This window comes from Oculina patagonica, chromosome 12 (assembly GCF_052425735.1).
Source record: "Oculina patagonica isolate OP01 chromosome 12, crgOcupat, whole genome shotgun sequence".
NCBI lineage: Eukaryota > Metazoa > Cnidaria > Anthozoa > Scleractinia > Oculinidae > Oculina > Oculina patagonica.
The window spans coordinates 21,753,200-21,769,148 of NC_135769.1; the positions used below are offsets into that span (position 1 = coordinate 21,753,200).

The 15,949-nt window shown below is 41.7% G+C and overlaps 1 protein-coding gene across 1 annotated transcript in view; it reads right to left on the minus strand.

Moving 5' to 3' along the window:
• Positions 1–15,949, minus strand: part of LOC144633483 (3'-5' exoribonuclease HELZ2-like) — a 40,356-nt gene that overhangs the window by 11,151 nt on the left and 13,256 nt on the right. The window contains 15 exon segments of the mRNA XM_078492340.1: positions 2–354; positions 1,074–1,152; positions 1,627–2,058; positions 2,590–2,829; positions 2,831–2,861; positions 3,358–3,671; positions 4,032–4,470; positions 5,083–5,654; positions 6,005–6,127; positions 6,616–6,805; positions 8,125–8,278; positions 8,940–9,304; positions 9,367–9,686; positions 9,718–10,100; positions 12,935–14,200. Coding sequence (XP_078348466.1) covers positions 2–354; positions 1,074–1,152; positions 1,627–2,058; positions 2,590–2,829; positions 2,831–2,861; positions 3,358–3,671; positions 4,032–4,470; positions 5,083–5,654; positions 6,005–6,127; positions 6,616–6,805; positions 8,125–8,278; positions 8,940–9,304; positions 9,367–9,686; positions 9,718–10,100; positions 12,935–14,200 — 5,261 coding nt within the window.

Consider the following 15,949-nt stretch of genomic DNA (forward strand, 5'->3'; position numbering starts at 1 on the left):
TTGGGACGAACGGCTGTGCCTTTGGGTTAAGCTCGATGCTAGCAATAGACGCGTTTATTTCTTTGTCAAGCTCCTCCACTGTTGTGCCATGAAGCCCTCCTCTGTCATTGCATCTCTTGATATAGTCTCTCCAGAGGCTGCGACATTCTCCGACTGTGCATAGCGAGACAGGATCTCCGACTACAGCTACCAAGCACCTTGCTCGAGTCACGGCTGTGTTCAGCAATTTTGGATCTGACAGGAATTCCCAGTACAATTGACGATCAGATCCACTGGAGCATAATTCTTCCTGTTGAGGCTTGCAAGTGTGAAATGTACGAACGGTACTGATGAAAAGTACCCGGAATTCTTCCCCTAAAATGGAAAGCAAGCAACTGGTTAGCATTCTGTAAATTATTTAGAGTTTACGTTACGTTTCGTAACACCTATAATTACTGGGATTAAAGTTACCAATTACTTCGTGGGTGGGCAGGTAGTCATTATCAACTTGAAGCTCTGTCATGTAGGTAAATAACCGGCCGCCGAAGCGAATTTGGAAAACCTGAAGTTTCAATCGTTAGCCCTACGTCCTTCAAGAAATGACCTGACGGGGGGGAGAATGACAGAAGACAAAAAGAAGCGGGAAGTGGACGCCGCCGAGCGAAGGATGCTGCACAACTCCCGCGCACCCCTCGAGCCGCCGCGCGAGACGCCCAGGAACACAAGACACCGAGAACGGGCGACAGCAGACAAGCGATCAGCCAGCGAGGCGGAAAAGAAAACGGCCAGAAGCGAGAGAACAGGGCGACAGAACCAGAACGGCCCCACCGCCCCCGCACCGTCGCAGACCACAGATGACCCCGGAGACCCCGCCGAGCGAACCCGCGAGCACGGAACCGTCAACCCCGGAGCGAAGCGGCCCAGAAGGCCAAAGGGACGCAGGAAACAGCCAGCAAAGGAGCCACTCTGATACGTCGGAGCAAAACGGCTTCCCTGTGGCCTAGGTTAGGGGGTTTATATTAAGTAACCGATCAACGTAACGGTTTTCTAGGATTTTTCTAACTGATTTTAACTTAAGGATGAGTAAAACGTACCTTGAACGTTATGAATTGTATCCACCTTTACATCCGTGAGGTCTTTGTTCTTTCGTAGGCTGTTTCGTATTGCCTGTACCTGGGCATTAAATATTGCATTAGTTTAAACTAGCAATGACTATGTTAAATTGTGTGTAAAGATAATAAATACAGTCGAACTTCCTGTAAGCCGAGACCCTTGGGACCTGAAAAGGTGTCTGCTAAGGAGAGATATGCACTTTTGGGAGGTTGAAATGTAGTGTTTGTTTGTGGCCAGGACAATTAATAGGTTTCCTCTTGCGTAAGGTGTCCACCTACGAGAGCCAGCTGTCCGTAAACGGAGGTTCGACTGTACGCTTTTTTGTGGGCAGAACGATCTATCATCATTTAATCTTAAAATTAATATAAAAAAATCCGATTGAACTCGAGGGTTGCAAGGTCAAATATTATAAAGTATTAGCACTCATCTAGTTAAGCTTCTTTAAAGAGTCAACTATTAGAATTGTTTTGGTGATGTGGACAGCGGAGCATATAAAATGTAATGCTATGTAATATGAATTATTCCAATATTTACCTGGTAACGATAGGAGGCGAGCACTGCTATATCAGACAGTTTCTTGGGACCCCAAATAGAAGGCCAACTGTTAGCAATCTCCTCCACCCTTTTTACCACTTCGTAAACCTCAGATAAGTTGATGTATGAGTTGTCATGCTCCTTCTTCTCTTTGCCACGCGCGGAGAAGAATAACAAAGGACCGTATTTTGGGTGCGCTGGCTGATGTCCACGAGCAACCAGTTTTTCCCCGTAGAAGTTGTCAGATGGGAATTGAAGGATGTCCTTATGGCATCGATAATTTTCCGTCAGAAACAAGACGTTCGGATCTTCGGATGGATTGCCATTGGACGCTCCAGTCTCATGTTTATCATAAACGTCAAACAGCCTCTCAGCCAGTGACGTTTGGAGGCCCAAACCTTTTGCATGAGGTGAATAAACCTCTGGGCTCATCTAAAAACAGTTGCGAGAAAAGGTTCAACAACGATTTTTAAATATTTTTTCCTATAAAATTATCTATAAAGAGAAAAAGAGCAACTGTTTTCCTAATATTATTAGCGTTTGCGTTTTGAATCATAGTAATTGAAAGAATCAAAATAATCTTTGCACGTTTTCTCGCCAAACGTTTTTTTTGATGGAGAGAGCCTTGTTCGATTGTCCTATCCGAATGCTGAAAAGCGAGTGATGTACAGTGAAAAACGCTGCTAGCTATCCGTACGCTTTGCTTTGCGTGTGTCTTTGCAAAACCAACTCAAAGCCACGCTCATTTGCCTCCGTTTGATAAAAAATCAAATTGCTTCGTTCCAGTTCGTTTCTTTTAGTTTTGTTTGCGTTACACCGTAATGTGGTGGCAGCCCGGCATATTCTTATGCATTTTAAGAAGAATCGACTACAGGCCAAGTCTAGAACAACTAGCTAGTAGATAACAAGCCAACGGATTTAACTGGAAAAACTGGACCCAAATCACCTTTTAATCTGCATTACCTGCATGTGATCACCCGTAAAGACCACCTTTGTGTTTGGTCCTGCAAAGATCAGTGGAGTCAGCGCCTCGGGTTCAAGAGCTTGGGCGGCCTCGTCAATTAGAATGTGAGTGAAGAATCCATGTAACACTTGCAGATCGAGAAGCACTTGCGATGTACTTAGCGTTGTCACCACTACACGACGTTCAACGAGATCGTCACGAGAAGGCAACACAAACATGTCATCTTTGATTAAACAATATTCTCCTTGCTATCTCGGATGCCGTTTCCAATCTATCATTGGTAATGAAAGAAGAAGAATTAACGTTATTTCGGATAAACATGGTTGTTACTAAAATATTTTCAGTAGAGATGAAGATGTTTGATGTACAAATGGCTATAGTTATATTGCTGAGCCTCTATCATCGATGAAAAATTGGGCGTGGTACCCGAAAGCCTTGTACTAATCGATAGAAGGTGCTTTCGTAGCTTTCGTAGGCAATTAGATTGCAACTTAGGCACTGGACCATACTTATTAAAATAACAACACAAACAATGTTTGACCTCAATCCATAGTCGTTTTTCGTAGCAGCTAGTATAACAATTAAGCCTCACTGCATCGTCAGAAGTGTTGGAAGACTTACCTACATACAAATAAAACTGAAACTGACTGCTGCCCCCCTCCCCCACGTCATGCTCTTTTGAGTATGTTTCACAACTAAGGCTGACCTACATTGTAGCATTTATTTAACCATGTATATGCGACTTCGTTATCATATTCTAACCCTACCTTCTCATAGGCTGATAAACCCTCAAAGGCTTTGCAGCAGGTATACCGTATTTGTTAGTCAAGTAGTCATGTAACAACTCCACGTGGATATCTGCTGCACGGTTGGAATGGGTACACAGCAGGATTCTGTGAGATTTGTCCACTTGCACCAGAAGACGAACAGCTTGATACAGAGTAAACGTCTTTCCTGTCCCAAAAGGCCCAAACACTACCAGGGGAGGGGCGTTATACTCTGGAATAGCAATCCGCTCAATGACTTTCTTTTGATTCGCATTTAGCCGGTCGTCAAGAAGCCATTGCCAACGGATTTTAATCTGTAATTTAATATTTCAATACTCATTACTCTTAAGATATATTGGCAAGGCAAAACGTAATAATTTAAAAGTAGGGGAACAATCCGTTAAGGTACATAAAATATTTGAAAGTCTTTTTAGGAATAAAAATAGCTTCCAGATTTAATTGAGTCCTTTACACTATTATATAATTTTCTTGACCAAAACGTAACTCTACGAGAAGCTAAGTGATAGGTTATGTTTCATTTACACGCAAAATACTAAAAGTATTTGTCAAGTTCAACCTATAACTAAACATCCCGCTAGACATTAAGCTGGGCTCTGTCATATCATAACCTATGATTTTAGGCTTATTGGTTAAAAAGGGACATAATGGCTTACTTCACTTTTGACAGTTTCAGTTCTTGGCTCTGGGAAAATAAGGCGTAACTGCCCTTTGGTAAGCCTGTCAATAGCTGCGTGCATTTGACAAAGAGGCCACCGATTCAGCTGGAACTGGGCATTAACAGCGGCATCACAAGTATCATATAGGTTAAGGTCGGAGCACATCTTGGAAGAAAGCCTCAACACAACACATTCACTCTCCACTTTCTCCACAGGAGCTTCGTATACTTTGTTAGAGATACTGTCGACCAGCTGGAGCCACACAGAGCTGACGTTACGGTACAGAAGACGACCAGCAGCATCATCAGGTCTAAGTGCATCTTCCTCTTGTAGGTGGAGGACACCAAACAGTTCACCATCAACAGCACACTTCATTCCAGACATTTCATCGAAAATGTTCCACTGAGCATGTAATTGAGTGTTATTCAGGGTATACCTATACAAACAGAAGCACGTTAATTCTGTATCATTACTTGGCGTTGTCAAGGTAAAGTAATGGTCTCGCCGTTTTTCACGCTGATTCCCAACTAACCGAACGCCTGGAACAAGCTTCGGTTTTTTAAGTTAGAATTTAGCAGCTGATGTATCGAGCGTTAAGTTATTACCAAGTTTCCTAAACATGCCTTTTCCACAACTTTGGTACTAATATATATTTTTTCTTCTCAGTGCGAGTCATGTCACGTGCCATGCCACATGTCACGCTGTCATGTTATTTCCTCAACACCGCATTCCATCTTTTAGTCTTGGCTATGCCTTTATTTGTTATATAAAATCAACACGTAAGTGGTGCTACGGAGTAATTTCTGCCTTTTGTCGAAACTCTTCTAAATGCATGATAAATCTTGCATGGTATTTTTTTGCTTTGTGTCTTAATAAGATTAAGCTTCGCTGATATTCCGAATATGTACCGTCAACGTAGCCGTTTGAGCATAGGAAGGAGGATTGTATCAATAACAAAATCATCATTTTCGACTCAGTGAATGAATGCCTTTTTTGGATTTCAGAAAGTGCATTACGGAAATGATTGAAACATATTCAATTCGCTTACCTTGAAATCTCATCCCTCATGAATCCTTCCTCCACAAATAGTAATTGATGCATCATTCTTTTATAGACGCCAGGATTGAAGGTCTCAGCTGTGATTTCCACTTGCTTAGGAAGACTGTACGTTCTTGACAAGTGTTCTGCCTGAAGAGCTTCGCTCGTCCCGTGAACGAACCTCACCACTTCCATGGAATTTTCTTCCCAGATTGCTTGCACAGACGCGGTGTCATGCTCCAGAACAATGGGCGTTTGAGACAACGCTTCGCTCATAACATCAGCGTTAAGCTTCTGTACCAGATACGGCTTTTTCCCAAAGTCGAATAGAACCACCTGATCAAAGCTTCCATACAGGGATGATTCGAACGAGACGGTTAAAGAGATTTCTACTCGACCTGACGGCCTGTTTGTTGGCGGAGATCGGTACCAAGAATCCTTGAGCTTGGCCGTGTAACACAGCTTGTAGCTTTCATAATTTCGGGTTTCTTGATAGCACCTCACGCAAATTTCTGACAATTGGTAGCAGTTGTGGTATCGATGAAGTAAAAGGACGTGCTCTAAGTATCCTACTTCATTAGTCTGCCAAAAAAGAAAAGATAGTGGCATTTTCGTGGGGAGATATTTCTCATTTTTATTTGGTGGTCGAAAAAAGTTTTTACCACACCCCCCACCCCCCCCTTATTCTTCTCTCAAATGTTAAATGGTCCCAACTTCCTACTTTTAACGATAAGAATGATGTTAGCGACTGATTACGTTGCAAGATTTGCACGACTTTTTCCTCTTTATCTAAGGCGCCACTCATTACATAAATGCGTTCCAGTAACTTAAATATAACTGAGAAATGTCCGAAACATGTTCATTTTACAAGTGCAAAAATAAACATTTTAAAAGTGGGATGACAAACTTTGAATGCGTAGAATTTCACTGACCTTAAAGATAAGGTTAAATGTCCATTGATACTTGTGTGTATCATTGTTGTCTTGAAGTTTTATATTACATGTCAGTTCTGGAGGTGTGCAGGAAACCGAAACTCCTGGCAGATGTTCAACTAGCTGTGGAGAGAAGAAGATGTTCAAAGAACTTGTGTCACAATGGTGTACAAAAATGATCATATCGTTCATCAAGTCACTCTTCTATAGCCATGAAAGTGCAAAACTTAAGCTTAATGTTTTCATAAATATTTGCGATAAATGGAGTAGTGTATTCGAATAACCGTTGAATTCCTTTTCTATCAGGAGTTATTTTTATGGTGATAAGGTCTATATTTTCATGTACATGAGGTTGTGTTTATGATGTTGAGGATAACCTGAAAACTGTTGCTATCTTTACTGAATATGTTCCGCCTTTTTCCGGCACCATCGGAGCCCAAGACACCCTTTTTATAATTAGACCCCAACCCCAAGTGTCGATTCGTCCTCTTTGGGGCCAAGAAGCAATGCAATGGGGACCTGCATTTTTTATGCCTGATCCTTGGAGCCCCTATCCCGCTTGGGATTCTATTTCCTGCATTACAAAATAAGAACCAAATAGTTTTACTCACATCTTCCGTTGGTCCTTTTAAGATCTTTGACGCCATTTCCAAAGACCATACTTCTCCCTTTTCCTCGATTTCTTTTCTAAGTTTCTCATTCTTCTTTCTGTTGTATTCTTGGTTCCATTCGTTAAGCTCGTCAATGCTATGAGCAAAGAGGCACCCTCTCCCAAATCTGCATCGCTCATGTGTGTAAAAACTGCAAATCAGATGAAGATTGAAGTCATAGAATCAATCAAAAAACGTTCTATTTGCATAACTACTGTTTGTAGGACTACATTCCCTACGTAAACTACCCCATAGCCACGTTAAAACGAGGATGTAGCTATCTAGTCCCCAGACAATGCCTGCTAATTTTGAATTGGATGCCATTTATGAATGGGTGTGTAAATGTTGCAATTACTTTGTCGCATACGTAAACACAGTAATCCCGACAAGGTCGTTACTCAAAAAAGTTTTATACGGGGAGGCTCCGCCCCAAGTTCTAACCCCTTACCCTTTTATGTACCATTTTTGACAGAAATTGTACCCCTTTCGTATACCTAAGAGACATGGCGTGTACTTAAAATAGGACGTTTTCTTGTCATTTTTATGTAGCGCTTAATAAATTAAAATAATACAGCCATAAATTGCGTCTGTTCGAAATATTTTAATAAAAGGCACTTTTAAATAGCCAAATGACAGATTTCCATACCCTTGCATATACTTAAACTCGTGAAATCCCTACCCTTTTATATACCTGAAGCCTGAAAAAGGTACCCCTTTCGGGCGGAGCCTCTCCGTATAGGCCATTATAGGGAGTACCCCCCCCCCCCCGGGCGTTTAACTTAAAACTGTCGTCGCGAAGGTTGAAGAAATAGCTTTAAGTCAGCTCGTTAAAGTGAAACAAGTATAGACGACAATAAAACAAACGCAAATGCAGTAAATGCTATTCATAAGCTTCTTCGTCTGTGGCTACACAAGCGTTTTTTTCTCTCCTACAGCATGAAGGTGAATCCTGTTGTTCCGATTTTGTCAAGTACAAAGTCTCACTTGAAGTCAATATTACCCAAAACAAGATTAAGGACGATTACTTCCTTTGCTATAAACAATTCAACTCACTTGATTTCTTCGTGACATTTTTATAGTAATTTTTCAGCTGTTGCGTTGCCAATGTGAGGTTGGTTACGGCGCACTGGTGATCTGACATTTTTGTTTTTGTTTTGCCTGTGCTGACAAAGTAATTATTCGTGTAGCAGCGACTATTTTAGAACATTTTCAGCTCAAGAATTACTAGCAGAAGAAGAACTGATCATATTCAATATTAAGGCAACTGTCAATAAACTGGATAGAACCTCGAAGAAACAAAACAAAACAAAGAAGCCAACTCAAGAAAACGTTTATAAACACTAGTATAAGTGTCGCAGGGATAGCTAACTTGTGTAACACTCTTAGTATACTAGTTACAAGATGCTAAAATTTCGCCTTGATCTATATCCGCTTACCTCAAATCCAGTTTAAAAAAGTTAGTTATCATACCTTCTGCATAATCTATATGATCCATCTGTAACTCCTGGTGGAGAAGGTCTGTACCGAAGCTGTACTGCAGGCTGCGTGGCTGAGGATGCTCCCGTTGAAGTCGATTGCCTACTTCCAGATGAACCAGTAAGAGTTTCATGAGGTGAAGGGAGAACTAGGTTATAAGAGAAAAAAAAATCAAAATTATTATTATTATTTTTATTACTGTGGATTTTCCATTTTTACTACAGACCACTTTTTAAAAAATAAGTTGCGGTATCCCGGGCTTGTTTTTGGTTTTCTAAAAAGTAATTCGGCTAGCCATGGCCTGTAAAAAGCGCTTCCGCAAGTTGAAATTCTTATATGCGAGATGCAGTTTTTTAAGAGGGCGAGAAGGGAAACCGACAGTTAAAACGAACGTACATTTTACAATACACGACCGCAATACAACTTTTCGGTCTCCTCTGACGTAAGAAGCTTAATAGGGGAACTGAATGTTAACAAAAAGGTCTTTAAAAACTAAATCACCCCACTCATACTCTTTCAGTTAATGGCTGATATCAAAATACATTTCTATTAATCATAGAGCTACTCGCTATTACTTTAATACACTCTCAATTAATCGAATGTTTGCATTTTGATGTAGGGTAATTCTTGTCATGTTAAATCGGTGTTCTTTCTGCAAGCCAAACATTTCTCGCAATAGCTACTGAATTGTTTTGCGCATAGTACTAAAACGAGTGTGGTGGACGCGATAATCGAATTATATTTTATTATCTTTTATTTAATTCAATATAAGGCAACATAGGATCTGGTAGTTTCCTAAAAAAACTTACTTCCTTCCCTTTCCATGGTCCACATTAATAACTCTTGTGGACCGTGAGCAAATGAGCACTCTGTCTTTGGGCATGGCCTATTACTGGAATACTGCGCACACTCCTTGAACGCAACATTTGCTTTGACCCTTTCAGCAGGATATGGCCTTATTAGCTCCCACTGTTTGCTGTTATCACTCCAGACAGCGTACTTAAGCTTCAGTCTTGAACGATTCTCGCAGCCTTTACAGGCTTTGTTCTTCTCACAGATGCTTGCTAGTCGTCTACGGTTATCCTGCAGAAAGTGGTCACACACGACAAATACACCCTCTGGGATCTTTCTTGGATTATTAAACGAGTTAGACGATGATACGGCACCAGTCTTTATCGACAGCACAGCGTTCGCGAGTATTTGGCGGAGTAACAGTGGTGAGAATTGGCCAAGGGTGGTACTGGTGTAGGTGGTCTTCCAAGGGTTTCAAAGCGTGTATGATAAGCAAGAGAAGTGGAATTGGTGAAGCCATCTTTGGTGGAGGTTTGAGTTGGAATACCTTCGTGAGCTACTTGGGAAGTTAAAATAGCCTGTTTAGGCGAAGGTACTGGCGTTGACGGTCTCCCAGATGGTTCAAGGCGTGTAGACCAAGCAAAAGAGGTGGTATTGTTGGAGCTATCTGCTATGAAGTTTGGAGGTGGAACGACATCTTTGCGAGCCGTTTGAGAAGTCATCATAACAGGTGTAGCCGAAGATGGGACTGGTGTAGAAGGTCTCCCAGTGGCACGCGCCAGCGAGGACCGGGACGCAGTGGAGCTTCGCAATGAAACAGCTGCTACGCAATTCCCTTGGGAATTCGAGCTCGAAATGGTGGGTTTCAACGAAGGTGTGAGTGGTGTACAAGGTCTTCCAGGTGCCTACATGGGAGGTGGACCAAACCGTAGAGGAGGTATTCTTGGAGTCTTCTGCAGTAAGGCTAAGAGATGAAACAGCTGTTAGGTCAGGGAATTCATCCACAGTTAAACCACCAAAAGGGGCCATCACAGCACCATTACTCTCTTGCCTCGTTCCAGCCATCTGGAGTGGCATGCTATTAGTGTAATTACCCTGTGCTGCAGGCTGTATCGTGAAAGAAGTCGCGGTGCTACTGTATCGCAGCATTTGTAGACTTTCTTCTGGAGTGGGGAGACCTATATATTTGGAAAATAAATAATAATGTGTGATAAGTTGAAGACTCCCATATTATTATACACTCGAGAACTTTCGAAAGGTGATCATGAGGAATTAAGATATTCATCAACCGGTCAACGTTTCTTTCAGAATCTTTTGGTTAAAAGGTATAAAAGAACTTTCTGCTATTGTTGTCGCATTGTATGCGCAATTTAAACCTTTGAATGCTGTTTCTTATTCCACAGTTGATCTGGGCACGGGCGCCACTTTGATTTTGTTGAATAAAGTTTTCTCTTCGGCAAAATCGATATCGAAATAGATTCGTGTGATATCCTGTTTTCACTAATGCGGCAAGAGAAATTTTACCGCTGTTTTTGTGGCTCATTTCTCTCACCTGACTTTATGAAGCCAAAAGAGAAAAAAAAATACTTTTCATTGTATCGTACTGACATTTCTCTGCGATCGTTTCAGGCACTTTTAATTTAAATAAAACTGCTGGAGCGATCTGTGGTCATAGCTTAAAATATAAAAATGGTTTAAACAGATCTAAAAATATAAAAAGGATACTCTAAATTTTCGATCGCCTTCTGCGGTCTTCTTCAGGGAATGATGGATTTTGCAAGGTTCGCAGAATTCTAATAAGTTGCATTGACGTTATTGTTCGTTGCCCCCCTGGGGAGCAACTAGCGATGCGTAAACCCTTGGGAAGGGCGCTCTTTCGTTTATAGTGTTTTTTTGTCGAGGAAAGAATGTAAAGACTCCAGAAACAGTCTTTTGTTCTTGCTGCTCACACCTGTTTCAAGAATTTCGGCGTTACTTGGATGTATGTCGTGGCCGATTTCTGCATGATGTTTAATCGCGGAGTTGATATTTCCGTTTGTTTCGGGCTTGTGTTCGGCTCCTCGCGATTTCCAGCAGTCTTTTGCTTTCCCCAACGTATGCAAATGAGCATGTCCTGCAAGTCACTTTGTATACAATTCCTTTCAACCGCTCTTTATTCGGTTGGTCCTTGGGCTTTTTTGAAGATATTTTCTAACGTTCGTACTGGTTTAAACGCTGTCTTGATGTTTTCGCGGCACAAAAATCCGTCGAACGCGCTCCGACACTCCTCCTCCGACACGCTAAACAGTTTGCAGAGTTTGTAAGTGACCAGGAAGTGGCTGATGACGAGCTGGTCGTATCGTTTGACGTGGTTTCACTATTTACCTCCATACCAATCGACATGGCTATAGATATCGTTCAGCGAAAACTCGAGGGATCTGACGATTGGAGAAGTCATACACAGTTGACTAAAGACCAGGTCCTCGATCTACTCTCCTTTTTGCTGCACAACAGTTATTTTGTATTCGAGGGAACCCAATACCACCAGGTATCGGGATGTGCCATGGGATCGCCAGTCAGTGCGGTGATCGCAGAGCTTCTAATGCAAGAAGTTGAGAAGAAAGCGTTAGAAACTTTGCCCGTTCAACCAAAGTGGTGGCGCCGCTATGTCGATGATTCGAATGCGTGCATTAAGAGGGACGGTGTTGAAGCTTTTCACAGCCACTTAAACTCGATAAACGCCAGCATTCAGTTTACAGTGGAGATGCCTACAACAACTATGGGCAAGAACAGCATAGCCTTCCTGGACACCAACAACACCGTTAATGAGGATGGTAGGATCGAGGTGGGTGTATACCGCAAGACCACACATACGAGCAAGTATTTAGACTTCCATTCACACAGCCCAGCGCAAAGCAAGAGAGCTGTCGTTAAGACTCTAATGGCCCGAGCTAAGTGCATTCCATCAACAACCGCGCAAAGACAAAACGAGAAACAACGCGTTATTAATGACTTAAAAGCTAACGGTTATCCCGAGAGCTTCATCAAGTCAGCTGGCGAATCAAACCAAACAAACACGCAACCAAGAACCCAGGAGAATCCGAAGGCATACACGTCCATCCCGTATGTGAAAGGAGTGTCGGAGCGCGTTCGACGGATTTTGAGCCGCGAAAACATCAAGACAGCGTTTAAACCAGTACGAACGTTAGGAAATATCTTCAAAAAGCCCAAGGACCAACCGAATAAAGAGCGGTTGAAAGGAATTGTATACAAAGTGACTTGCAGGACATGCTCATTTGCATACGTTGGGGAAAGCAAAAGAAGCTGGAAATCGCGAGGAGCCGAACACAAGCCCGAAACAAACGGAAATATCAACTCCGCGATTAAACATCATGCAGAAATCGGCCACGACATACATCCAAGTTACGCCGAAATTCTTGAAACAGGTGTGAGCAGCAAGAACAAAAGACTGTTTCTGGAGTCTTTACATTCTTTCCTCGACAAAAACACTATAAACGAAAGAGCGCCCTTCCCAAGGGTTTACGCATCGCTAGTTGCTCCCCAGGGGGGCAACGAACAATAACGTCAATGCAACTTATTAGAATTCTGCGAACCTTGCAAAATCCATCATTCCCTGAAGAAGACCGCAGAAGGCGATCGAAAATTTAGAGTATCCTTTTTATATTTTTAGAACTGTTTAAACCATTTTTGTATTTTAAACTTCTAATTTAGTTTTTTCTTTAGACTTCTTCCGGTTTCTATAGCGTAAACGGCTTCTTCCCTACTTCAATCGCTGTAGAGAGTTAACCTTCCTTATGTTTTGCTAGCGTTGACGCCTACTATGAAAGCAAAGAAAGGCTCATTTTGACGTTATAACTTGCCATGCTGAAGGTAAACAAACGATCTTGCAATATCGCTCAAAGCTTCGCTTTCAAGTCCCAAGTCCACACTAAATACCTCAAATCGATAGCCAATTAGAGTGCAAGAGTTTTCTGCCAAACTATACGATTCTACATGAAATTAATATACTCACGGCCTTCTCTCTCTAATGTCCACATGATGGTTTCCTGTTTCCCATGAGGAAATGTGCACGGTTCTTTTGGACATGGTCTATCAGAGGCGAAATGCCGGCATACATCAAAAACAGCTCTTGGCGGAACCTTATAAACGGGATACGGCCTCATTACTTGCCAATAGAAGTGGCTCTTGTTCCAGGTAGCGTACTTCAGCCAGCCTTGTTTTTCGCAGAATTTACAAGTCTTGGTTGCCTCATAGATGCTTGCAGGTCGTCTACGGTTATCCTGCAGAAAGTGGTCACACACGACAAATACGCCATCAGGAATGTTTTTAAGAAAACTAAACCCAGGAGGTGGATCTGCACTATGCTTTCTCGCCGTTGTGTTGGTCTGTAAATTTTGAGAAAACGCGGTTGGTGTAGAAGACCTTTCAGACTGTCCATGACTTTGAGACCAGGAAATACCAGTGGAACCACTTATCTGACCAGGCGTTATTTGAGATTGCTCAGGTATGCGCTCTCTCGTTGGCGTTTCACTATAAACTCTTTTGGAATTTGAGACTGATGCATCGAAAACCGAAGAAGCGTCAGGTACTTTACAATTGCTCCAAGGAATGCCAGACGCGCTCATGGGATTGTGAGTTGGCCTTTGAACAGACTCTCCTCCCAAGCTTAGAAACTCGTCTAGACGTAAGGAGGTAGGGACTTCGGGTTTATTTTGACTCTCGTTTGCCTGCACTCCGGGAGCAAGTCTGGGAGATATCTCCTGTAGCTGTGGTGCTTTGCTCATTGTAGATGATACATGGGATGCCTTTATTTTCACATCTGGGTGTGGTTTTTCTACGGTCTTCGCGGTACTGGAGAACGGACTCTGCCTCGTACGCGATTGCGAAGAGTCGTCCACACCTTCGGGGTTTGGTTTTGTACGGGACTCATGGCCAGATGAACGGTGATTTCCGCAAGGTGTGCCAATCCAATCCAGGCCAGATACCCTTGCTCCAAACTGGTTCTGAACATCTTGTGTAATTTCACTTGATTTTGCTGTGCGGCGAGTGTTCCGTACAGTCACAAAATCTCCATCATCAGACTCTTCGTCTTTATTGGCTTCCAGCATGCTTAATGTAATCGGTAAGGTGCCAAAAGATGCTTTCTCCTTTCCCAACGTGTTGTCAAAGTCGGAATAACTTAAGCCTACATCCGGGTCTCCCATTACGGAGTCCGTTGCTTGGGAGTCATCCTCATCCGGGCTTTCATCATTATTGATGTTGTTCACTGGGGCTTGATCTGTGGTTATAATGAGAAGTACACTTTAGAAATGGAAAACACAGCACTGAGTCATTACCGTTACCATGGAGAGCGCACGACAGGAAGGTGAAATAAGCAAGAAAAACGTTTGGCAAAAAAGAAGGCAAGTGTATGACTATCTCCTTTTTTTACGAGGCGGGGGAGGGAGGGAAAGGGTGGTCCTGAGCTACTTAATTTCATTGTTAACTAAATTGTCAGAGAGATTCCACATTCGTTTGAAAGTCATTGCAAGTATCTATTGTACATAAAAATTAATTAATCTGTTGTATTTCTTCGAATTTCGCCACGATCGACCAATAGCCAACGGTCATATGGGCACCAGCCTTATAAATGGAACGATATCCTATAATCTATACATTGGCAAGTAAGTAGACAGGTGATGAGAATAAAGAAAATCGTCAACTAGGGGACATCGTATAGGGCGATCTTTGCTGACGTCATTGTTTACATTTTGCCTCATTAGCATACGGCTATACAGCTAATTCGAGAAAGGTTGTCGGAAAAAGCACAAAAGTGCACGCGACAAGACCGAAAGGTGGTCTGGGTATTTACTTGAATTTTGCATATTGGCCTAGAGGAAATTTACAAGTTTGTATTTTTGCACGTGAAGATTTTGTTTTTCCTCTCAGGAGGCCTTTTTCTGCAGCTTTACTTTAACTATCGCAAGTCTGTGAGTTTCGAAAATTCTTCTAAAACTCAGCGTGGCTAAAAGTACATTGTTTTCACATGTCTGAAGAGAAAGAAAACGTGCAAATTTGCGTTTATCATGTCGCAATCTTATTAGTATTCAGCACGTGCAGTAGCTCTCTACTTCTACCCATACTACCTTTCGGTATTGTCGCGCGCACTTTTTTGCTTTTTCCGACAACCTTTCTCGAATGAGCTATATACAAAGTGACTCCCGATATTTAAAGAGCTTGTGAAACTTTATAATCGGTGGAATTTTCAGCTCTTTGCGTGCAATATTCAAGTAGATATTAGCGTTCAAAATTTGCAAAATTTCTGGGTGTCAAAGGCGCTATTAATGAGCCCATACATTCTTTGTAAAATATCGAGTTTTCAAACCTGCGTCACAAAAAACATAGGCACGCTTAGCGTGCAGGAGTTATTTTTTCAATTTATGGGGTGGCTTGGGGTGAGACTGGGTGATTGACCTGTTGGAATGGTTTATGTCATGGCTTGAGCTATTTGTGTATAGCGGCCCACGGAGTCACTTTTTGCACAAAATTTGCTTGCAAACAAAATATTTTTTACGTGCACTTTGATACATCAAAACTAGCCTGCGTAGCAGGCGTCTGTGTAGTTTTTAGCGCGTTTAGAAACTAGAAACTAACGGCGCCTGCTACGCAGGCTACGTCAACATCTACATCGTTTTAATATCTTATTCTTTGATTAATAATAATAATAATAATAATAATAATAATAATAATAATAATAATAATAATAATAATAATAATAAATAATATTTTAAGAGGAGGCCTCCAATCACCTAGGGGGTGGTTTTCAGGAGGGTCCTCTGAGAAAATAAATGTTAAACCTTAAAATACATTAAAATCTAAAATACAATAAAAAGACAAAACCTATGTGGTATGCTAACTAAGATTAAAAACTAGGACAAGGATTAAAATACTACTAACTAAGGTTAAAAATGGGAAATAAAAAAGTATTAAAATCTAAAAGGAAGTACAAATGTCACAGATCTAAAATATAATCAGATTGGGTTCTCTA